Here is a 25,174-nt window from a genome sequence, read left to right as displayed (position 1 = left end):
TTCTACCAAGAGTTCATTTGCACTGAAAAGGTAAAAAGGTCAGAATGAGGAAGACTTCATTTACTTCCTCATTTTGGGACCCCTCCCCATGAAAGGGACCACCAACCCATTTCAAGGAACAAACTGCGCATGCGTAATAGCTTTTGGAGTAATTAGCATATGAAGCGGGGAATGGGATGTACCAAAATGATGAATATGTATTTGTATTTTGGGTATTCAATACTTTTATGGATAAAAGGGCTCTGTAATCACTTGGAAGGTGCAGTGTGTATTTGGGAGTTATCCCGCACAAAGCCCGGCATCACAATAAACATATACTTTCTAACTTTAAACTGTTAGAGAGTTTTTGTCCATCACAGTTGGATATTGGTACTAGATCAATATCCATAATTTTTTAATAAATCAGGAGCTCACTGGCTGCAGAGTGGCGGGTCCTGCCAATCCGCTTCTCTATTTGTAAATGCTCTGAGATAATTCAGTGGCGGTCTGGAAGTTCATAGCCATTGTTTTGTGTATGCACAGTGCCGTGGTCCTTCTCACCACCTCACTCAGCATGTGTTCAATCCCACCAATTAACTGGATTTTGTACAGGTTGATTTGTGAGAATGGGGAAAGAAAACCCCAAGAATCCCATAAAGCTCACCTGAGCTCCTATAATGAGGTAAGTCAAAATTTAAAATCCAATTAAATGGATAACTTCTCCCAAAGATGTGTTCTTAAAATCCCAGCTCCAGCAGTGCTCATAACGTGAGCGTACCTTACTGTGGCTGGGATTTTCCCTGCCGCATTCGGCCCCTTCCTGATGAAACAGTGATTTTTAGAATTCACTTAAGTTAACAAAATGAATTAAGCATTTATATTTTAGTTTGTAGAATTATGTGCTGAATTTTAAACTTTTACTTAAGAAACATCCGCCAAGGTACAAAAGGGCATAAGAAAATGCAAATTTCTGAAGCTTCTTACATAAAGAACAAAAGCAAGGAATGAAAGAACCCAGATAAACAAGCCCCTCTGTCTCCAATCTTATTAAGACTGATGGGCTCAGATAAGCACCACAGAACCAAAAGCACACACGCAAAGGAGAAAAGTTGAAAAGTTCAACCATGAAGAAGACCGTGATCTTCAGCTTCAAGAGACCACCAGAGACCCCCATAGGACCACCATAGCAAACTGCATGTGCCCAGAAGGGCGTGGACCTATTTAGCATGAGAGGCAAGGACAGGCGGGGCCAGGGGTTGAATATGCATGGCAAAGTTGTGTAATGTACTGCATGTGGAACACCTTTGGGAATAAAGGTGTGGGTCAGACTAAAGTTCACTGCACAAGTTTTTGGAGAGTGATCTCACTTGTGTTGGGCGCTGACAATACATACCCACTTCATAACTACCCCAGGTTGTGGAGTCTATTTATTTATTCTGTGTATCACTTCACTGATGATCTTCTAAAATACGGGTTGGTTTTTTTTTTTTTTTTTCCAAGTGAAGTACAATTGTGGTCCCAGCAAATGTCTTGGAATTAAATTTCCTTGCCCTGCTTCTGTATCTAAGATAGAGACAGCCTGGGTGGTTGACATGTAGAACTTTCATTAGCAGCATACCAGCTTCCACTGTTGTATATTCTTTGGAAACTGCAGCTTTCGTGCAAAAGTACAATGCAGGTAGTAGGAGTCATTTCGCTAGTCCTGCTGAAGTGTGTAAATCAGCCTGGAGGCAAAGCCTGCATCCAAATCCTGCAGTGGACACGTTATCAGAATGTACTTAGAGTACTCATTAATGCTCAGCGGGGAAGTAAAAAAGGAAGTGATTAATGAAATGATCCATGTAGCATGGCTGCTCCAAGAGGAAGGCACAAATTTAAACACCGGTCTGAGTTTTGAAAACAAGGGTGTCACCAAACAGGACAAAAGAAACTTACCCAACAGCAATTTGATGTGAGTAATAAGACACTTCCTTGCTTTTGGTGCTGGGAACACATGCGATTACTCCTCCAGACGTGTTCCCCTTAATAAGCAAAATTAATCCATTTTATATACTTTTTCTGCCAAATCATAATTATATAAGTTGTTTTATGTACTATGCATAATATGTCCACTCTTAAATTTAACCTTTACAATAATTGGTTTTGCTACTTATATAACTACATTACTATTCCTACTCTCAGACAATCATTGATCATCTCTGCTGAGCTCTACTGAATGGAATTCCTTGACATTCAAAACAAGATGGGAAGTGCAGGAGGTTTCTGAGCAGTGTAACTGGTGTGCATGATGGTCTCCATAGTTTCTTGAACAAAACATAAGAAATCCAGTAACTCCTTGGCAAAGCTTCTATGGTTGCATATTTTAAACACAGTACTCCTAACATTGCTATACCTTATACTTTGCCATTTTCTACTTGTATTCATAACTAACTATTTTATATTATTAAATCAATTATATTACCAGAATATTTTTAACAACACTATATTTATAACAACTAATTTTCTTTCCTGCAGCAGATGACCTGTGCATTTGTATGTTTGTGTGTACATAGATGAGCCTTTGTTCCAAGGGGATTGACATGCACCGAATCAGGATGGTTTACACACATCTTGCATAAAGGTGAATGACCTCACAAGGAAGCAATTCAATGAAAAAGTTCCTCAGTAGTTATGGACAGCATGTATATATAGACTGAAGCCATTAGAGGCTTTCAGTTAAAGGGTAACCACCTGGCTGCAAATGCTATCCCTATTCATACTTGAAAAAGCTGAAATCTACTCTAAATTGAGTATTTTAGCTCTAGTTTTGGCTAATCTCAGCAGGTGGCAGTATGTGCAACACTAATTTAATCTCTTGGATGTCAGAGATACTTAATATTTGTAAATACCAGACAGCACAGAAAATACCTCAGGAGGGCAAGAAACCGGTGCAGACTTTCACTGGAAATTAATGGCAGTGTATGTTGGCTCTGCATGTTGGAATGCAAAAGCTAGGGAAGCATCTAAAGGATACCTGCCAGAAATTTACATTTGATGAACGTGCAGTAAGTCTTACACAGCTGACATTTCACACTCTTCAATAAAACGGGAAAAGCTGCTGGGTTGATCTATTTGTTTTGCTCATCTCTTTTTCTGGCTGCTACGACAACAGAAGTGTTGGAAATAAGATGATGTAACTTCTCATTAAGTTGAATCTGTCCTGATACAAACTCTGCTATGTACGATACCACAGGCCGAAGTATTGGTAAAGCACTGGCATTATCAGCCACCACCGCGACTGTCTGGAAGGGCAGAAAATAATGAAATGTCACCTCTGTCTTCAGAGGTGAAGGCAGCACGTGGGTGTGCACTGGCAGCCAGGGTCAAGTCATAAAGCACACACAATGTCTGACTTTACACTGCTGCTGGCAAAAGATAACCGGAGACTGAGAACTGGCATCTGTTTATTGTAGCTCCAAATGCCAATGAGCTGCTTGTTGATTTCACTGTCAGGTATCCACCCTGCGGCGCCGACCTTTGGGAGCGGTTTGCTGAATTTTATCAAAGAAATAGTGGACCAAGCTCATCTGCTGTTTGTTGAAAAGGCTCACTGACAAGGACAGGCATGATGGCTGTTCTTCATTCAGCCAAAAAGAAAGGATAGCTCCAGCACAGGCTTGCTTAGTCATGAAACTGCCATCCAAACCAGAGCTATTTGTGAGGTTGAATGACACGAACAACTAGTTGCACTGCCAGCTGAATGTCAGTGCAGACAGGGGACTGCTCTGATTGCAGCTGGGCTTTGTGCAAAGAAGGAACAGAAACACCAAGGAAAAACACACAGAAAGAGAAGCAAAACATAGATATCATCAGAGGGCTCCTTATAAATCTCTGCTGAAGAAAAGTTCAGAGAACCTTTTGGTAAAATTATGGTAAAAAGGCATCTTGGTTGGTCTGAGATATTCAGTGTATAACTTGTTCATTTGATCAATCTTTTTTTTTTTACAAATCTGTAGCTGTACCTATGACCTGTTTCTTCTCCTAAAATATGCAATTTTATTCACATTGAGAAAAAGATAAAAACCAGAGCAACAAACAACAAACAAAAAGCCAGATTAACATAAAACCCCACAGTTGCTACCAGGCAGTACATAAGTGTTTAGTGGATGATGAGTGCTACACAAAAAGAGAGAGAGATAGAAAAGACCCCATAGAAAAATTACCAAAAAAACCCACTCATCTTTACAGTAATTGCTCTTATATTAATTAATCAGGAATACCCAATTGATAATCTCGGGTCCCTTGATCAAAGGTAGCTACAGCAACACACTGAGAAATCTTTGTTTCAGAAGGATGATTTAATTCTCATTACTCTATACCAAGACCACATGGAAGATATCTTTCAACCTTTTCCTTACTTAAGGTAACCCACCAGAATTTGTTTTTCCACAGAGAACCATTTCCTTTTCTGCCTCTAAGGGTTTACTAAAGCCTTTTCCCTATGTAATCCTTCAGCATCTTGGCTGCCTCAAGAAGACTGTTGGACAGAACCTGTGTAGTCAAAAGCTGTGGCTTAAACTGTGATTGTCTAAGGTATTTTTTAAAGCAAAAATACTTCATCATGGTATTCTAAGGAGTTTTCAATCAGGCAATTGAACAAGTAGATGAATTTGCTATAACATGGGCTTTAAAATTTACAACTGCATCGGTATATTACTTGTACTAGTGTGTGCATGTGAGCTGAACCACTTGATATTTATGTGCTTTAAACTGCCAGTGCAGACAGTCTGGTTACTCCAGACTTACAGCTTGGAATAAAGTAGTTGCTATTGCTTAGTCTGATTTTCTGATAAGCTGCACAGAGTTATTAACTGTGATCCTCAGCACTGTGTGCAATAGAATAAGCTGAATTTCATTCTGTGTTTAGAAACTTCATCCTTTTCCATTCTGTCCATTTTGTTGGTCTTTTCTTCAGCACTAGGACATTTCTGTCTCCATCACTTCATGTTTTGCTATAGCTGGTAAGACCCTGCAACAAGCTGCAAAAACTTTCTTGAAATAGCAGAGGCCTCACGGCATTCTGGTGCAGAAAAAGTGAGCCTGTTTGATGCTATGCTATGCCATGGCTCTGCTCTCATCACATCCCCCAGAATTATGGTATGTTATGCTCCTTATGTGACCTCAGGGGAGCCTGACACGACCTGACAGACTTCATGTCCTGCACCAGCCTCATGTAACATGAGAGGTCTGATGTTGCTCCATCAGAAAGAGATTATGTGTCTCTGCATTTATCTTAATCATGTCGGTGGGTTCAGCAGCTTGACTCCTTGCTGTTGAGAATGTGACAGGAGATTGCTTACAAGGTGAAACAATAGTGGCAATAAAAGGTCAGACGTTGGAAAAGCTAGGAGTAGCAAACTGTCATGGTTCAAGGCACTGCTATTATGGATTGAAGTGTCTAACCTTTTCTTAAATTTTGGTCAGTGGTTGTACTTAGATGAAATGGAAAACAAACATTTTGTCCACCAATTTTAGGCTGCTTTAAGGCTAGCAGTGCTCTGATAACATTTAAGGGATATTTTCTTGCAATCCATAAAGCGATTGCAATTAGTGTGGCCATAGGTTAAAACAACAATATTTTGAAGTATCAAAAGTGTCAAAATGGGTGATCTAAGTGATCTAATATCACTAAATGTGGTAGAATCTGGTATGAAATAGCAGACAGCTGACATATCATTACTTGAATGCAGAGCAGTATAAGGGTCATCAACATTTCTGGTTTTTACTCAAAAGCATATCTTTAACAACAAAAATTTCCTTTCACGTTAGAGTAGTTCAATGTTAAATAGTATTAATTCGAGGATGGTAGATGCTCGGTTCTCCCCGTTATTAGTTAAAAGAAGACCAGCAACAAGTGGGAAACTTTAGTTGTTAACCAGTAACAGTAGCATATTTGACTGCCTTCACCCTGAAATCGCTCCTTTTGTAATGGTTAACTGCTCTTTTGTAACTCACAGCAGGGGGGTAACTTTCCCATCAAAGGAGGTAAAATAAAAGGAAAGAAAATTCTTTCCATCCAGCGTGTTAAAACCCATTTGAAAAGACAATCATTACTGTATACTACACAAATTCAGGCAGGAAGGTCTAGCGCGTTTTTAGACTTGAGGCTATCGGCAGAGAAAAAGGTTGTTAAAGGAATTACATTTGAATCGAAGGCAGTTCTGTTTTACTTTCTCTCAGGCTTTACGGCTTCTTGTCCCCAGGGTGTGCCAGAATGCGGCGTGAGCGCTGCCCCGCCGGGTCAGCCCCGCCGCCGGCGCGGGGGCAGGAGCGGGCAGAGCGGGGATTTCCCTGTCTCCCTCGCTCGGATCCCGGTCCCTGTGCCCCTCGGGGCACGCCGCCCCTCTCCCTCTTCCCGCGGCGGCTGTGGGCCGGGCAGGCTCCTGGCTGCGCGGCGGGGACCGAGCCCACGCGGGTGCAGCTGCCCGGGGCAGGCAGGGCGGCCGGGCTCCCTCGCGGCAGAGCCGGGGGGCGAGCCCCGGGGCCGCGGGTCGGCGCTCCGTGTCCCTGCTGCGCCGGCCCCAGGGCCACGCCGCCTTTTTCCGCCGGAGTGGGCGCAAACCAGCGCGGCGCTGGTTGCCGGGGAGGAGCCGCAGCGGGCAGGCGGGGCAGGGCTCGCTCCCCGGGAGGTGTGCCCGTGTGCCCGTGTGCCCCAGGGGCTCCGGCGGGAGCTCTCCCGAGCCAGCAGGTGCGCGGCGCAGGGAGCCGCCGGCATGGCCGGTCCCGGCACAAAGGCGTCGTGGCTCTCGCAGCCCAGCGTGAAGAGCGTGCTGGTCTATCGCAACGGGGACCCGTTCTTCCCGGGGCGCCGCATTGTCATCCACGAGAAGAAAGTGTCCAACTTTGATGTGTTCCTGAAAGAGGTGACGGGCGGCGTGCAGGCGCCCTTTGGAGCTGTGCGAAACATCTACACCCCGCGGGGTGGGCATCGCGTCCGACAGCTGGACGAGCTCCAGAGTGGGGAGCAGTACGTGGCTGGTGGCAGGGAGGCCTTCAAGAAACTCAAGTGAGTGGCTGAAATGTAAGACTTGTACAGAAATTTATATCAGCGTTTGGGGTTTGGCACCGTGGCAGTGCTTCAGACGACCCCTCACCCTGTCCCTTTTAGCTGTCATTGCGGAAAGACAACTTAGAAGCTGTGACCCAGGGCCAAAGGAAAAGAGCCCCAGAAAGGGAGGTATTTATTCGCACCATGAGTCACACAGTGACAACTCCTTGACATGACAGTAGAAAAAGAGAAATAGCCCCTTAACCCGAAGGACATGCGGGAATGGCATATCGTCGCGATGTCTGCACTTAGCTGAAGGGCCAGTATCAGTATTTGTGCTCAGGGGTAACACAATTAAAGCAGTAAAATGTGGAGTGTTGACAGTCCTGCCATGAAGTTGATGAACTTGGGAATTCAATTCCCAATGCATCCTTTCTTGTTTATTTTTAAAAACTGTATAGTATTCTACCCAGCTATCTGTGTCTCCATCACTTCTATTCATTTTGGGCACATATATGGCCTTTTAATGTCCCTGCTCTTATTTAAAAGTTGATAATTTACATTCTTTTTCCTACCTCAACACCAAGAATTAAGCTGCCAGTTTGTCTCTTTTCTAGTGAGTCACTGGGAGAATAACGTGAAGAAGGCCTTGGGCTTTTTAGGTGTGTTTCCAGAATGGCTCTACATGTGATCAGTAACTATTCTTAATTCTGTCAGTGAATTTCACGGTCTCAATTTACTATTGCAATTTTTTACTCTGTCTTCGTGGGCATTTTTCCTACAGTTGAATTTATGGAAATAAATCTCAAAATTAACAACCCATTTCCAGAGATATTTGAGAATTTCTATCATCAACTACCACCTTTACAGTGTCTTCCTCATCTTGGCTCTGTAGAGTTGAGGACACAATATTTTTCAGGAAAGCTCATCAGTCATTATGTTTCAGGACAAAACTCTCTGTGTAATGAAAAGGATCTCTATCATCACCCTTACAATTTCTGTCACTCGCTGATTCTAAAGATTTATTGAAGCTTCTTGCACTTCAGTAGGAAAGCCAGAGAGAAAGATGTACGGCAGGTTAAATACAAGTCTTTTTCCAACAGTACTTACTCTTTTATGTGTCAAATGTGGCGCTCAACTCTTAAAGAGAGATCCACCATTTTTATTTTTTTTTATATTAAATCCTGCGATTCTGTGGGTGGCTTAAAATTGTTAAGTTAACAGCACATCATGTTACACCTCCCTAAATGTGTTTTGGGTAGATAGGCTACAAGTAAATGTTTGGCATTAGCATGCACTGTTTAGAGAATTGGGCACTCTGGATTTTTATTGTGTGGGGAAAAGCATTTCTTTTTGTCAGGTCACACATTATGGTCAGAGTTTTATGGTGAGGCTTTTTCAGACTTTTATGATTGCAACAAGCAACAAGGTACCTAGTTATTTAAGGCCAACAAAGGTAATACTTAAAGAAAAGCTAACCTAAGGAACTGGGTAAAACCAGGCTGTTTTATATATCCTTTATATATATGTCCTAGTCCTGTGCTGTAGAGAGGATAAATGGGATGTTTTGAGATCCCTTCAATTTCTGTATTCAGAACTGCGGTTGTTCACTTGTTAGTATTTGTTTACATAATGCTGGAAATGTTTGCAGTGCTTTTATAAGCATTAAAAAGAAGCTGAAGGGCTTAATGTTGAAATGTTCTTAATTGGGTTGTAGACAGAATGGCAATTAGGGAGACATCTTAGAAAAGTCAGAGGAGAGGAAGGGTTAATTGGAAGGAACAGTTTTCTGGAAGGAAGTGAAGGAATGGAAGAAAAATGTATGTTTGTGTAATGTGTCACAGGTAAACAGTTACAGTTACAGACAGACCAAAGCATCCACCTTAAAGGATCTGAATCTGGTCTGATGGCAGCAAGAAGTTTGATTTTATTTTTTAATTTTATGTATTTATTTTATTTTCCCCCAGTGATTCTTATTGGACATATTAATTGCTCTAATAGACAATGCAGGGCTGAACTTTGAAATGGAGGCTTGTGGCACTGATGTGTGGGAGCTGTGGGAGTGTAATGGAGAAAATATCCAAGGAGTAGCAGAAGCTGAAAGTGTCATTGTTCAGCTTCAAGCAGTGCATTTGTTTCTTCTCAGATGCCTTACACTCAAAAGTGAATCTCTTTCGTGTTCACAGTGAATTGAAGACTAAACTGCACTCACCTTTAGCACATGAGCTAAATCCTGACTCTTAACATTTTGAGGTTGATAATTCTGAGGGCATATATTCTAGATAAACTAGCTGAATAACTTTTTAAATTTTAAAAAAACAGCATTTATAAATTCTGATTTTAGAAAATAAAAATTCTTCAACGGAGGAATTTTTAGTCAATGTTGGCAATTTTTGTAACATATAACAATTTTTTAGACAACGTTGGTAATTTTTCTAACATGTAGCAAGTTTTCCAGCTTGTTTTGTCATTTATTAGGTGTCCTAAGTTAACACACCTTTTTGGTGTAAATGTGGTAAGGTGTGTTGGTATATCAGAGTTGTTGCTGTGGAGCAAGAATGGACATGTAGGCTGCACCCCAGTGGAGTTCTTCCCCAGTGTGAAAAACAAGTGTTCACTTTGAAAATGTTAAAGGTTTATTAAACCTCAACAAAAATACAACAAAAGGACTAAATAAGGAAAAATCCACACCACTGGGAACTGCCCATACCACATGGCCAGTGCATCTTCAAGATGGGTGCTCAATCTTTTATACCCCTGGGGGTTGCATCAGCCAACTCTGGCCCCTTCCAAAGTCTGTCAGTCAGCTCTTCTTTGCCGTTTATCGGTGGAGATTGCTTTTTTGTAACTGGATTGGAGGTCAGGTGTTGCCATGCTGCACCCCTTAGCAACAAGCTTTTCCATTCCCAACTGCCCCATGGAAGTAACACATCTGCACGCCTTCTCTCTGCCTGTCCCAGACAACCCAGGCTGACTGATGGCAACAGTACAGAGGGGGAAAAGGGAGCTATGGGGAGAACAGAGGGCATCTAAACTACAATAACATACCTACACATCACTAAAGCTTTTCTTAATATTCACACAATAGTCATCCCTTAATTGTGAGAGCCAATCATCTCATTATCCATCTATAACACCAGCTCTCAGCTTCCTCAAAGAAGGCGGTCTATGCTAGAGCTGGTTTTGATTTTTAGCTTTTTTTCAGCATGCTACTCCTTCATCCTCCTTCATTTGCCCATTTACTTGTATTTGTGCTCATTCATCAGTGGTAGATTGTCCTCTTTCCAGCTGTGTCTTTCTAAACAATGCTGTAGTTTCATTGCTGGCTTGGCTAGTCATAGGTTGGAAACATTTCTGCTTTCTTAGTAAGTGAGAATAGTTTTGTAGAATTTTTTTTTTTGAGTGTCATAGTAAAAAAAAAAAAAAGCTTTTGCTCTTATTTAGAACTTTGCAGATTTGCAGGTCCTTGAAATTTGATGACTGAATGCCCAGACTTCTGCACAGTGAGTTTAAGCCTTTGACTATGTATTTGTCACTTTTCTTAGTAAAGTAATTCACAGGTGCTTGGAAAACAAGAACCATAGTCAGCAGATGTTGTTACAAACTGTTGCCTAGGCACTTATTTCTTTTCAATCTTGCAGGCTGTAAGACTTCTTGGTTTTTATCTAAAGAGAGCTTGTTCCTTTTTATATGAGAGCTTGGAACAGTTAGTATTTGTTTCTAAATATGAGCCTTTTAAAAATACCCTGTGCTACACTTATGTTTTTTAAAGCATTGGCATGCACTTTCAAGCACAGCCTGGCAACTTTGCTGTGTCTTACTGTCCCCTCTCAACGAAGCCTTGAAATCTCTGTGACCATTCCTTCAAAGAAAGGGTGATGCTTTTTTTTTTTTTTTTTTTTTTAATCCTCTTTACTGCTTTTGCACCTTCATTTAAGTCTCATGAATTCTTAACTTTGGCCAAGTAGGAAAGTTTCTTCTGGCAAATGAATGTGATCCAAGTCATTAACTACAGAGCATGACATGACTGAAGGACAGCAGATGTGTTGTGAGATCTGAGGTGTTTTGGTGAGCCTGTACTGATGCTTGGCTTTAGGTATACCTGACTTCTCAAATAAGCTCTTCTGGTCTGAAACTCCTGGTAAAGCACCTTCCCACTGGAAGTGAGATGAGGGAACATCACAAGACTAACATTACATTGTCCAAATAAATGTATTTTGTTTGCTTGTCCAGTTGAGGCATGTATTTTATCCATAAAATAGTTATGAAGCTACTATTGGTTTATCCAGCCACAAGTGTTCAGATGTGTCCACATTCCATTGAAACCCAGGTGGTGTAGATCGTTTTAAACTTTAGCTGATGCCCTGAGTTAAACTTGGGTGTGCAGGCAAACCTTAAATCTACCAGAGACTTCCTGTGAGAAACTAAGAGGCAAGATTATGACTTTGAAAACTCTGGTAAGGTGATATTCTTCTGAGAATTATAGATCCACCTCACAGATGTATATGAGCTTCTTTCTGATGAGGGAGTTATTGATGGTCTGTTCTAATCACCAGTGACTTGAAGGTAGATAGTTGGTTCTCCCCTGTCTTTTACATTAGCCCAGAGGGCTAGCCTGAAGATTTATATTAAACGTTAGTTAATATTAATAATTACTTACTTTTTCTGTTGTTTTTAAGCATAAGGAGTTTTAAATCTTCTTCATTTGTAAAGACAAAATTTAAATGTGTGAAAAAAGTGTAGAATATTGGTACTTTGTAAGTTAGATGATCCTGTAAATAATCAAACCTGTTTTCTTTCCACAGCTACTTGGATATTGGAGAAACAAAGAAAAAACCTGCTGAAGTCAATAATGAGGTAGGGTGGCTGAAATATTGAAGAAATAAACCTTCAGTTTATGTTAGTGACATAATGCCTACATTTAAGCCTGATTTTTTAATATACATTTATTTAATTTAATTTTATAATAATACAGTTATCTACCATTCTGCACATATTTCTTCAGTGATTGTTACTCTGGTTGCTTTGAGCTGATATATTGACTGTTTTCTGCTCAGCTTTCTAACAGAAAAAACATAGAAAAAAGATCTCCTGTTGTCTTCCTTGAATCTGGTAGTAAACCTAAGGAAGATTTTCAGAAAAGAATGGTAGGAATGAGACTTTTGGGAGTTTTGGACCAGCAAATTTTCTTCAAAACTTGGTATTTCCTCTGAAGAAGAGGCATTTTTCAAACAAAAATGTGTAAACATTTAGCTAGTTGTAGTCCTTAATTTGCCAAGCTCAGTTGTTTCTCTTCAACAGCACTTATGCTGTAGTTGGAGGAGATAACTACGAGCTTCAATATGAGTTACAGCTTCTGCCTCACAAGAAGCATCAGCTCATTTGTTTGTCCATTTCTTTTGCCTTGTGCTCTCAGGCCACATTTTCAGCAGTTAAATGGTTTGTGTAGCAGATGTCTTCAGACAGTAGGACACCTTATACTAGAAGATCCTCAAAATTGCCTTAATGGCCTTTAGTGTGATACTCAGATGCTTCTTATTCAGAGGCTATGTAGCACAACAATTTTTAAATTGAGCATAACTTGTCACCTGTATTTTTTTGAATGAGCTCATTGAACAGGAAGATCAAATTCAAGTTGAAGATTTGATATGCTGCTGCTACAACTAAGAGTAAATTTACTCTTAGTTGGATACGTATCAGTACAACTACAGCCTTGCTTTTTAAAGGCTGGTTTTAAGGCTGATTATTTTCCTGCAAATCTTTAGAAGGTTTTTATTATAACAGAAAGTCTGTGCAGTTGTAGAAGTAGTTATAGAAGTTGAGAGTTTTTTTACTTACAGTTGTACGTTTAATAAAAAAGGCTTTTATTGTTTTGTTATATATTATCTTATGTATTGTTATATATTATCTTAACACTTTCAGCCAAGTACTGGGGCTTTGGAATAATCCAGTATAAACCTTCCATTATCTCAGCTTTCTTCTTCATATTTGACTTATGTCTGCAATCTCCAGTGTCTCCCTGTGGAGAGCTTAAATCCCTGTGCTGAATTTAACTTTAACATGATTGATTTATTTGGGCAGAGGGGTCATAAAAATTAGATGAAATATATTGGTAGTCTACAGAATTTTATCTGGGTTTATGAATAACACAATTGTCTTTATGCTCTAATAATTTAATCCCGGGAATGAACTTTCAGGACACTAGTAACAGAAGTTTTAATGCCTAAATTAGTTTTTGTTAAAATTATATGAGGCAGCAAGTCCCAAGTTACTTTCTTTTTTTAGATATTCACTGAGAAATCAAAACCCTAGATTTGTTGTAGGACCAAGAGAGGCAGCATTATTCCTATCATGCTTAAGTACAAGGGTATCAATTCTGATTGTATTAAGTATGCGTGTTTGGCATTTTCTCCACTAAAACAATTATAAATACCTGATTCTGGTTAGTGTTCAAGGAGTCAAAATGAAGAAAACTATATGCAGCAGATGTATACTGTGTATTTGTATGCAGCTGTATGTTTTCTTTTGTGTTAGTTAAACTGCCAAATGCTTGACATCTGCTTTTGGGAGCAATTTAATGTTGTTCTTGCAAGGCAACATCTTAATTTCTTTAAATTTGCAAATAACTAGAAAATGTGTGTCAAACTAGAATTAAGCAAGAAAAAAAGTTATGTTCAAGATATGGTGTAAATCCTCTGGCAGAGCCATCATGCTGCAATAATACATCTCAAAATTTTCACAGTTGTTTTACTGGTAGGCAAAATAGTAAAAATATTTAATCCTGACCCTAACTAAAGCTTTGTTACAGACTGTTTCTCAGGTATGTTTCCATCCGTCACTTTTGTCAACTGAACTTCTTGTTTTTCAAGAGAGATCCCTTTTGTACCAAAGCTGATGTGCAAGTCCAAATACACATTAAATGATGTGCTTGAGAAATCTAATAATTGATCTCTTGAGAAAATACAGACTAACAGAGTTATTAGTTGTTTATTATAAGCTTAACTCTTTATAAAAGGTACTGAATGTTATTTTCCAATTATAATGGGGAAAGTATGGATATTTATATTTCTCTAGGCACTGTTTGATCTAAATATTCTCTCCTGCTACATACAAAAATATGAATTTTACTTGTCATTGGGGCTGGGCAAACTGAAGAAGAATCAGCTGAGCTTTTGTATTTGCAAATCCTGTAGGCAGCTATTTATTTTAAACTATCTTTGCTTCATAAAAATATATTCATCTGGAGCCTCCTTTCTTCTTGGACTTCTTATGACCAACTTTGAACACACTGCAGCAGATGAACTTTTCTGTGTGATGTTGTAACAGCAAAGAATTACAGGTGTGCAAGAAAAGCAAAAGTATTTTGATATTGAAGAATCAGTATCTCGGAACTGAGAGAAAAAAAATGAATTTTATACTATACTGTCTGTATGAGACAGCATCTGTTATCAGAAGGCCATAGTAGGCCTGCAGTAGGCTACTCTACTGTTCATACTTTTGCCATTGGTTGATCTTAGGTAGTAAGAACATTGCATTTTTTTTGTCTGCACTTCACTTTTTCTCCTGGACTTTTAGGACAAGGTGATTGTGTGGGCACCTCTGACACAGCCATGTCATTTTCCCAGTGGTAAATCACTTTTTCACTGTTTTACATAAATTTATTTTATTGTTCCATAACTTCTCTTCAATTGCAGCGTCTTGTTTGATTATTTGGTTTAGGTGTGGTCACATTTGTAGGAGTATTTGTTGAATGGAATAATCAATATTTTTATGAATGATTCTTCAGCAGATTAGTAAAGATTCCTCAAAGCTGTCCTACATGTATGACCTGCATTTTTGTATCTGTATACACCTCCAGAACATCTCTCTAGTGGAAATACTAATCACAAGGATTTGAGTCAATGTCTGAACATTTTTAAAATTTAAAACTTCTTTTTCTGAGCCAATGCCTGTCAGTTCTCTACGTTGGTCACATTCTGGATGATACAGACGTGGGATAGGACATGGAGTAAAGTGGTTTTGCTTTCTAGGGAGCTTCACAGAACATGTTTGTGCCTGCGATGAAGTGTGACTGCAGGGTGAGAATGTGACTGGTAGAATGTTTTCTGCAACTTCTGGGGGTCTTGAGGACCAGACACAGTTGGCTGGCCAATCTCAGTGTAGGTCAGTTGGCCACTGTGTTCTTGGTGAGGTCCTGGGACAGGTCCTAGTCTCAGGTACCATGACAGGGGAGTGTGAAGTAGAAAATACAGTGTTTGAGACTTGGTAGATATGAACTTAGCTAAAGTTTTCATTAAAAGCATTTAAGATGATGCTATAAAACTTATTTGAAGACTTGCAAATCTAGCGTTTCTCTCCTCTATATTTTAAAATGAAATGATTCTAGTATCAATTATGGCAATTGTTTTTCCTCATCCTTTGTTGCTTGACAAAGTCACCACTTGTCTCTGAGCAGTATTATGGTTGCACTTACCTGTAAAAATTGCATTTTGGAAGTCTATGATGTTGTCTTGGTTTCACAAATTATTTTGGTATATTCATGCTGATACCTTGTACCTAACTTCACATTAGTCATTCTTTTTCAAGTACCTTATCATGCAAATCACAGTAGGTACAATTATTTTTTATTTCAAAACTACTGTTTATCATGTTTGACAACATACATGTTTAATCATAAGGAAAATCTTGTCATTTTTCAATTATTGGACTCTTGATTCACTTTAACATCTAACTGTCAGAAATGGTTCATGGATATTTTCACTGTACAGAAAATAGTTTTGTAAAGGGACTGAATAGATATTAGAAATTATTCCAGGCTGTGCAAATTACAGCCTTTTGCTGTCAAAACAATGTAACTACATAAGATATTCTTTCCAGCTTCTCTCCTAAGGATTAAAAAACTCAAACATTATTTGTGATACCCAAAATTGCAAGACATAAAATACTGTATGGCTAGTAACAAGTCTTGTATAAAGGTTCACTCCATATTCCTTTGCCAGAATGCAAAACTAAACCCTCTTGCTACTCTATATCTGACCCATTTGATTTCTTCTACTGCTAGTGTCACAGACTGGGCAAGAATTTTCTGATTTTCTTATGCTAAATTAATTGGTAATTCGCTGTAATTGTATTTTAAGGAATACAATTATTAAAATGTTAAAGAAAAGTGATATATATCTTTAATCTCCTAATCAATATCTTTAATAGTTAAATGTGATATGCCATTGTTTGGTATTTAGTATCCTGGTAACATAATTAGCACAACAAGATATACAAAACAAATACTCTTCCTGAGTGTTCACAGCCTAATACCAGGAGGAATTAGAGAAGAACTGCCCAGACATCCAGTTAGAAGATAAGCTGTGTCAACTTTTTCTTATTTGAACTATGGATGCATAAAACTTCTCTTTATATACTTCTGTATTATCTGAACCGTGCAGTTTCAAGTATTTTGACTAGCAGCTTGCTTACAAATGGATTTAGTGAATTTTTGAGCATCAGAAAGACTTTGGTTCATGCTACTGGAGAATTCCATGGTTGGTATTGAGTTAGATCTGAAACTTGAAAGCTTTTCTCTTCCTTGTTTAACAACTCCTTGTTCAGTTGAATAGCTGGTCTTCGTGGCTTGTGAGGAGGTCAGGAGTGAGTGAAGAGGTGCCAATACTGCAGCTTTTAATGAAGCATGAGTAAGTCTCATTAATAATTTGTTGCTGTATATAAAATTGACTTACTTTAAACATTAACAACTTTTGCCTTCGATTAAAAATTGTGAAGAAAATTGTGTGGGGGATTGTTTTTTCTTCTTCAGTTGTTTGACCGTTCCTAGCTTCAGGTCCTTCTGATGAGCCATAAAGACCAGAGACTTCCTTGTGGTCTAATTACTCTAAAGAATTTGGGGTAAATACACAAAATGTGAGAGTCAAGATCAGTCAGAATCATCACTATCATGTAAGTGTCAGAAATTAATGTCAGAATCTTGTTTTGGTTGAATAAACTCAGTTATTGATGCCATCATTATGTGTGTTGTAAGCAGTTTGGGTTCAGCATCAGGCAACTCAGAGAAGAAATGGGAGCTATTCTTGGGATCCAGAGGGAGCACAGATGTGATCTGTTTTGGAGCATTGCATAGGCTGTGTGTCTGGGCAGATGAGGCCATTGTTTGACTTAGCTGAAGATTTGGCCACTAGTCCAATGTCCCATGGCAGATCCAGACTGAAACATTTTTCTTTCCAGGGCTTAAATACCTTAGGTGAGATGTACAGCAAGCATAAATTCAATTTCACTTACCATGGCTGAAAAGGAGGGCAATTTACCTTGGAAGTGAACAGGTTGGCTTTAAACACTCTGGGAATTTTATAGGAACTTTGCAGTCTAGAAGGCTCTCTCAGTTATTACATGACTGCTGTGGAATAGCTCATTTCCAGCTCATCCATGTGTTATGTAGGCTAAGAAGTTTGTGTGCAGCTGTGGTCTTTTGGCCTGCTGCTCAGTTAATAGCAGTTTGAGTGTTGCTTTATATGCACAGAATAAAAAGGCTTGTAGTCTCTGGCTCAAGGCTGGTTTGTACTATCCAGAGCACCATCTGGCAGTGCAAAGTAGCAGGGAAATGTAGATTATCCAGGTTAGTTAGGATAACTGAAATGGCTTTGCGTAGGATAACTGAAATGGTTTTATACTAGGCAAACACCTCAGTGAGTTTGACTGCAGCTTTAGTCAATGTGTAAAAAATGTCCATTAAAAAAATGCATGTTTCTATGAAATAGATAACATGTTTCCTGTGCTGTAATAGCTTTAGAAGACTTATTGTTCTAATTTGGTTTTGATCACTGAACCCTGAACATTCCTTTCTTTCACATCACAGGGTGGTGATGGCGTGTATCAATGGAGTTTTGGTTCTTTTGACCCCAGTTCTACCTCAGGGAAATGTAAATATTTGTTCTCAATTTTCCTGGGCACATTGATTAACAAACAGGCCATTGTAACAAATTGTCAAGGCCATGGCTCATTGCATGAGCTGATAAATTAGGAATGTGACATTGTGTTGAAATATTTAAATCTTTGAAAGGTTAGTTATAAAGTGACGTAAGTAACAAGTGAGATGTTCATAGCACCCAGGACTACATTGATAGCAATAAGAAAGGCCAGTTTTTAAACCTGTACAAATCAAAGCAGCATGGAGCATCTCCTTCAGACACATTATATTTTTTGACTGTGGCTTTGTAAATACATGTTATCCTGCAAATCATAGAGCTGTTTAATTGCCTCCTTTGATGAGGGGATATTTCTGGTAAGGAAAGGAAATAAATCTGTTAGTAATACCTTTTCTTAGCTGTGGTAACTGGTGTATGTATTCATGGCAGCACTGTGAAAGTGCTGCCAGACCTCTTTATTTAACATATGTCTAATTATTTAATGAACACTGAAAGGAAAAGAAAAGCTAAGAATGGCACATTTTTATTTGAACCTATTCTCAAGTGCATAAAAATCACCTTTTTAGAAACTGAGTTTGTAGACTGGCATGTTCAGAGGCCAGTTAAATTGGTGAATTTAGTTAAAATTAGTGAAATTAATTTAAATACTAATTAATTAACTGTATGCTTTTCTTATATACAAGGACTGACTCTGTGAAGTGTCATGCACTTCTTGCAAGTCACAAGTAGCCAAGAGGAGGCTGGGTAGTTTTCAGAATCTGTCCCACTTTCCAGTCTATATTTTTCTAATAAGTGTTAAGAAATATAGTGCGGCATTCATAGAAGCAAAAATTCTATGCGTGGGGATCAGCAAATATGTTCATGCCAACCAAAACTAGTAAACTTAATTTTGATACATTTCCATGTTAGAGATTATGTTTATTGTCTTTTACTGGTTAGCATGTGTCTGAAGAAAGAAGTTAAAACCATTATTTTTTTTTCTGTATACTTCAAACCAATGTGTGCCATGCATGAATAGTCATTCTCAATGATGATTTCCGTTTAATGCCACATGTGTGACATTCTCTTCCCAATGGAACATTTCATGGAGTTAGGAAGATTGCATAAGCAAGCCCATTCATAGTGTTCTAAAAAGGAGTGGCATGTTTTTAGTTATTTAATGAGTTTGACTCTGCATATTTTGTCAATGTATATAAAAATGCTTATTAAAAAAAAATTTCATATTTCTATGAAACAGATCTTTCCTGTGCTGTAACAGCTTTAGGAAACTTACTGTTGTAATGTGTTTTCATGTAGTCATCTGAACATAAATGTAACAGAATTTCTTTAATAAAAATTTTATTAAAGTCTGTATATATTTATGCATACACACACATTGTATTCAACTATACATGTGGATATACACGCACTAATTCCAAATGTTTTTCTTACAAAAATCACAGTATGCCTGAGGTAATGGTTTGGCTGCTGATTATTTAGCTTTGTTTTTGTTTTGGTTTTTTTTTCCACCAGTCAACACCTAAAGTAGATTGAGCAATGTGTTGTGTGTTTCTTAAGTATTGTGTTTGTTTTTGTTAAATTTTGTAAACATTTAGAATATAGCTATGTTTAGCATATAAGTGAAAAATATATAGGATGTTGTTTAAAACAAACAGGTGTGAGGACATGGATTTTATTACCTTGCTTCAGTTGGATGCTGATGTGCTGTGTGTTTGTATTTACAAAAGGCTATTAGGAGACACTCAAAGCTAATCACAAGTTCAACCCCAGTGTATTATGACCCAAGATGAAAGCTTGACTCCCAAGAGACTCTGTAAAAAGTGTTCTGAGATTCATATGTTTAGAGTTCTAGAACACTGTGGAGTGATTCCCACTCCCAGAACCTAACCTGTGCTGGGTTTAGCTGTTTTTTTTTTCTCAGACTTTGCAAGGTGCTTTGCAAAGTCATTTCACAGATGGTAACTCCTCTCTTATGTAAGGAAAATCTATACTGCTGTAAGAGAGTCTGTGTGAAATATTTTTATTTAAAGAATAGAAAAAGAAAAATTATAGTGGTTTTGAGTGTTTGTGATCCTATGGTGTATTTCCAACTGTGTAGCTCTTGTTGCCTTGCTAATTGTCAGTGGATCGATTGCTTCTAGCTTACATAAAGTTTTCTCTGAGTTTCTCCTTCCTCCTCTGGACATTTTGTGCTGCTGCTCTGTGTTGTTGTGCAGTACCTCAGATAATATCTCATCACAAATTATAAATTGTTGCAATGTTTGTCAGTAGGAAATGGAAGCTGCCCTTAAATGGGTCCTTTCAAACTAACTGAAAATGTACAAAATTTAAAGATAAAATCATAATGGGGTCAGACTCCTGATTAATGTAAATCTGTTTGCAGTTGCTGACGTAAATGGAAAAGTGCTGATGTACATCATCAGAATGTGGCTAGTGAAATGAAAAGAAAATAAAGGGGTTAGGGGGCTAGTGATGCTGGTCTCTTTATGTAAGCACAAGCTTTCACCCAAGACCACTTTGTTGTTAATATGTAACTCTGTAGTGCCAGAGGGGTCAGGCTGTTCCAGACACTGCAACAATGTGGTGCCTCCTACAAACATAATAGGAGCAGAACTATGTATTCCTTAATTAACCCCTGGACCAGGTCTTCCACTGGGATGGTTTAGTGGAACTCCATATACCTTAAAGGAAATAAATTGATTTACTGTGGCTGAGCACTTGGTCTTTTATTAATGCATATGTCTGTATTTTGGAGTTGGGTGCCTTGCTTTTCATGACCATAAATAGCTTAACATTGATCAGAGAGAAGTTATTTAAACTCTACAAACAGAACAGTCAGATTAATGAAAAGAAATATATATAGTATGGAAGGGGTTGATTTTTTCCTACCTTTTTAAAAATTTTTTAATCACAGTGTGGTGTGGTCTTTATAGAGCATGCCTTCAGATCATGCTTCCTTGCAATGATTTCTGTAGTTTGACTTTATCAAATGTATTATTGCACTAATAAATTCTCTTTTTTTTTTTTTTTTTTTTAATACAGAAGGTACATTGATTCAAACAGGGATAGATAAGCCATGCAAATTTATATTTTGTTCCAGTTTATGCCATGCTTAGGTAGAACAGATAACTATTTAGTCTTGGCCCAAGCTGGCCCCATGTTATAATCCCCTGCAGTTTGCTTGTTTAATAACAAGCTTAAACTTGTAAGGTGCAGAAGGCTGCCAGAAATATTAGTGATCCTCAGAGAGCAACCCAAAAGAGAAACTTCCAAGTTGATACTTCAGTATCTATTAGGGGCAGTGTTTCAAATAATAAATGGGCTCTTAACATCTATCAGGTTATTGTTTTCTCTAGGGTCTGGTGACTGGGCTACATGCAATCACTTGATGGCCTTCTGAGGAGCCTACACCAAAATTAATGGTTTCATCAGCCTGCAGGAGAAATCAAGTAATAGGACACACCTAGGGCTATCCTAAAGGGTTCCTTTATGCTTAGTGAATACTGTCTAGCTTTTCCAGTAGAGTGTGGAGCATTGGAAGCTGAGTGTTGCAGACTGCATCAGAGAACTCTAATTTGATGGACTGTTTGGAGAGACTGTGGGAGAGCTTGAGCAGCATAAGTGAGCATCAAGAATGGATGTGGAATCAACTTTTAGAAAAAGTGATTTATAGTTTTACTATTTATCTATTTATGTATTTGATATTTTATAGGGGACTATCCTGGCAACCTGCCAGCTACAAAGAAAGGTGTAAGGGCGTCCAAGGTTCAGTAACTGCTATTTTGTGTGCAACCTGTGTTTGGAGACTAAACACTAGGACTTGATGCTATGGAAGTAAATCAGTATTGTATTAGCCTCTAGTAGCATAATCTTTAGAAAGCTATATTTTTCTCCCCTCTATTTTGAAGCACTTTATTTAGACTGTTTACATTGAGAAAATAACCCCTTAATTGCTGACAGCAACAATAGAAATGTTTTCAGATGTTGCTGTTTAAGGTTTATTTTCTTTTTTTCCTAGTAAATTTTCTTTCAAATTTTGGTGACATAAATGACCAGTTATGCTCTGAAGAACATGCTTAAAATGTTTCTGCAAGAGTGCCTGAGCTTGGTTTTTGGCAGTTCTCAAAAAAAATCTTTTCCTCCCCTAATAAGCCTGTAGTAGTAAGTGTGAATCTTTCACCTGATTCAGATCACACTGTAATTGACAGTAGGACTGTGAACTGCTATTACCTTAAGAATTAGTGCATAGCTTATGTACAGTCTAGTATGAAATTTCTCTTTGTATGAGGCCAAAACAAACATGCATCTACAAAATTGATCTTAAGGAGTAAATGCAAATGGGTTGCGGGTCTCCAGCCATGCCAGGAGTCTGCTTCCTAGTCTGGTCTGTAAGCAGTGCTGGCACAATGCAATAGTAGCATCTTCCTTGCCATCTCTCCTCTTGTATTTGTCTCTGGCCAAAATACCCCTTTGCACTGACCTTCAAATCACCATGTCCTTCTGGGGCTGATTGCTTCTGTTTAGTCTTTTTAGTCTACAGAGTTGTGCAAAGGCTGATTTTGCCTTTCTCCATCCATGACCACTGTGGGCTTTTATGTCCTCTGAGTCTCTCAAAAAACGAATGTTTGAGAGGGCTACACAGCTCACAAGGGCCTTTGAAAAACACAAAAAGTTGAAGTGAGTTGAATTCAGATAAATGTGCTTCTTTATGAGCAGACATTGAAAACAGATTTTGTTCAACAGATTTGCCAGTTATTGTATTTTACTTGAAATGATTGTACACTAAGGAGTGCCATTATTGCTTTTGTTTTGTTGGTTCCTTTTCTGCTAAGTTTGCTATCTCACCTCCAGAATTTATGTGCTTGGTACAGAATTTGCGGTGTGACATACTTTGACCCATGTGGGAAGTCAGATTTGATTGTTTTAATAATAATTTTTAACAATTTGGAACATCTACTAGTTTGAGCACCTTTCTTTTCAGTGAATGCACAAGAAAGATCTAGGAAGCATTCTAGTCATTATTAAATTAGTTTGTGTGAAAATCCAAGCAAAGACTAAAAGCACTGGAATTCAGATTATTTTCCATAAATTAAAGAAGTACTGGTTATGTTAGCATGGAGTGTGATAAAACTGCAACATATAATGTCATGAGACTGCTTTACACAGTGACTGGAAAATTGCCAGTTTAAATAAACTTTGTACATCTATTTGAAAGCATGTCTGTCTGCACACTGGCTATTTAATCCTTTAAGCCTTTATTGGTATTTTATTTTATAAATGTAGCCAACTTGTTAATGCATGTACTATAATTTTTAAATATTTGTTTGGGTTTAACACCTTATTTTGATTTGCTAATGATGAAGAATTAAAAAAAAAATCTTTCTAATAATTTTGGAGTTTGGGTTTATCCTTTTTTTTTAACTTTCCATTCAGAATAACAACATTAATGTTGATCTCAATGCAGTGTTTGATCAGAAGAGTATAGGGAATAATTCTGGGATTTAAGTAGCCTATGTATTATTCTGAAGGCTAAAAATCTGCAGTTCACCTCACTTTTGAGTCATTCCTCTAAAATGAGCAAAGTACTCAGAAACCTTTATAAATTACTGATGGATTTGGATGAAAGGCCTCTACAAGACCAAAAGTAGTTATTACAGCAGAGAGATCTAGCAATGTCATTTATTGTTAAAAAGAAAAGATAGTTAAATTACCTGCACCATGGTTCTAAGCAATAGAGACTAAGACAGAAAGAACAGTGTTTGTGAGTCTTTCTTTGGGTCTGCAGAACAACCAAAGATGTCTATACAATTTTGTCTCCTCAGTGTGAACCATGTGTTATGCTATAGTTCACTGTGGTATGCTGTGCTGTGGTTGTTACTCAGTAAACACATAAAACTACAGCAGTAATTATGTGGGCTATGTAGAAGGTGAAGCTGGAATGGAATAAAATCCATGCTTTACAGACATGCTGTCCCACTTGCTGATGGTGGTCAGGGTGAGCTTTCTCTGACTATAAGGACTGTGTAACTTCTAATTCTTCTTTTGTTCTTGCAGGTCAAGCCAGTTACTCACAGCAGGATCACTGTGTCAGCACGGTTTCGAAAGCCTCTCCAGGAGCCCTACACTATTTTGTAAGCAGAATTTTCACTTAGTGGTTTGCCCTTTCAGGGGTGGTAGTGGTAGTGTGTTCACTTCAGGTGAACTTTGTTTAAAATGCTCCTCCAAGTTATTTTACTTTGCTCTATTTCAGCCTGATTGCTAATGGAGACCTTATTAACCCTGCAGTGCGCCTCCTCATTCCCAGGAAAACACTGAATCACTGGGATCATATTCTTGAAATGGTTACAGGAAAAGTTACCCTCAGAAGTGGAGCTGTTCACAGGTATAAGGAAGACAAATATTTTCAAGATACATTTTATATGCCTAGATATGTTTCTAAAACTCCATAGGTAGATATGATGGATGATTCTTATTTTATGGGAAGTTTCACTGTAAGAAAATTAAAATACATCAAAAGGCCATAAAGTGGAAATACGTTGACTCTAAGTAACCTTCACGTTTCATTTCAAGTATTTTAAAAAAATAATAACTTCATTTTGCTTAAACTGGTATTTTAAAATTGTTATATATTAATTAATTATTTAATTAGCAGGCCTGTAATAATACAATAATAATGCAATACATTTAGTACTAATAAATAAGTTACATGTCATAATGAAATAAATGAGCATGGTAAAGTTGATGAAGATATTTAGAATGTGAGATACATGTGCTGTGTGATACTCTTTAATTTTGATAGCTCTTTAAATTCATTGGGACAAACAATTTCAAGGAGAATATTATAGGTTCTCTGGGGTCTGTATACCTGGGGAAAGACTAGGATGTGCTTCATATTCGGCCCTCAGCTTCTTAATAAAAGCCAAGGCCAAAGTTGTTGTTGGGGTTTGCCAGTTCCAGTATCTCAGCTGGTCCGAGTTGTTGAGGTATCTGAGGAATAGGAGGTCACCTCTTGCATGGGTAGGTTTCAGTCCCTTAAGGCTTTTACTATGTAAAATAAGTTACCTAAATAGCATTTGGTAGTTGTTACAAGTTTTAGAGCAAAATGATAGATGTGATGTCTGTGAGAAACACTGCAGTGTAAGTGGGCTCTCAAGGTGAGCAAGCAAATTATTGGAATTCCAGTGTTGCCCCATGCAGAGCACATTACAGAAATTTCTTCATCAGGTGGGAAAGGATC

General features: G+C 38.3%; 1 protein-coding gene across 1 annotated transcript in view; it reads left to right on the top strand.

Moving 5' to 3' along the window:
- The first annotated feature begins 6,546 nt into the window (after positions 1 to 6,546).
- The window catches only part of DCDC2 (doublecortin domain containing 2), a 54,424-nt gene continuing 35,796 nt past the window's right edge, over positions 6,547 to 25,174 (top strand). Inside the window, exons 1-4 of the mRNA XM_021553362.4 lie at positions 6,547 to 7,024; positions 11,812 to 11,863; positions 23,992 to 24,068; positions 24,188 to 24,319. Coding sequence (XP_021409037.1) covers positions 6,732 to 7,024; positions 11,812 to 11,863; positions 23,992 to 24,068; positions 24,188 to 24,319 — 554 coding nt within the window. The 5' untranslated portion in view covers positions 6,547 to 6,731. The remainder of the gene's footprint in view (positions 7,025 to 11,811; positions 11,864 to 23,991; positions 24,069 to 24,187; positions 24,320 to 25,174) is intronic.

The sequence above is a fragment of the Lonchura striata genome, chromosome 2 (genome assembly GCF_050655825.1).
Source record: "Lonchura striata isolate lonStrDom1 chromosome 2, ASM5065582v1, whole genome shotgun sequence".
NCBI classification, from domain to species: Eukaryota; Metazoa; Chordata; class Aves; order Passeriformes; family Estrildidae; genus Lonchura; species Lonchura striata.
Note: the sequence above shows the minus strand (reverse complement) of the source record. Positions and strands in the feature narration are given on the sequence as shown.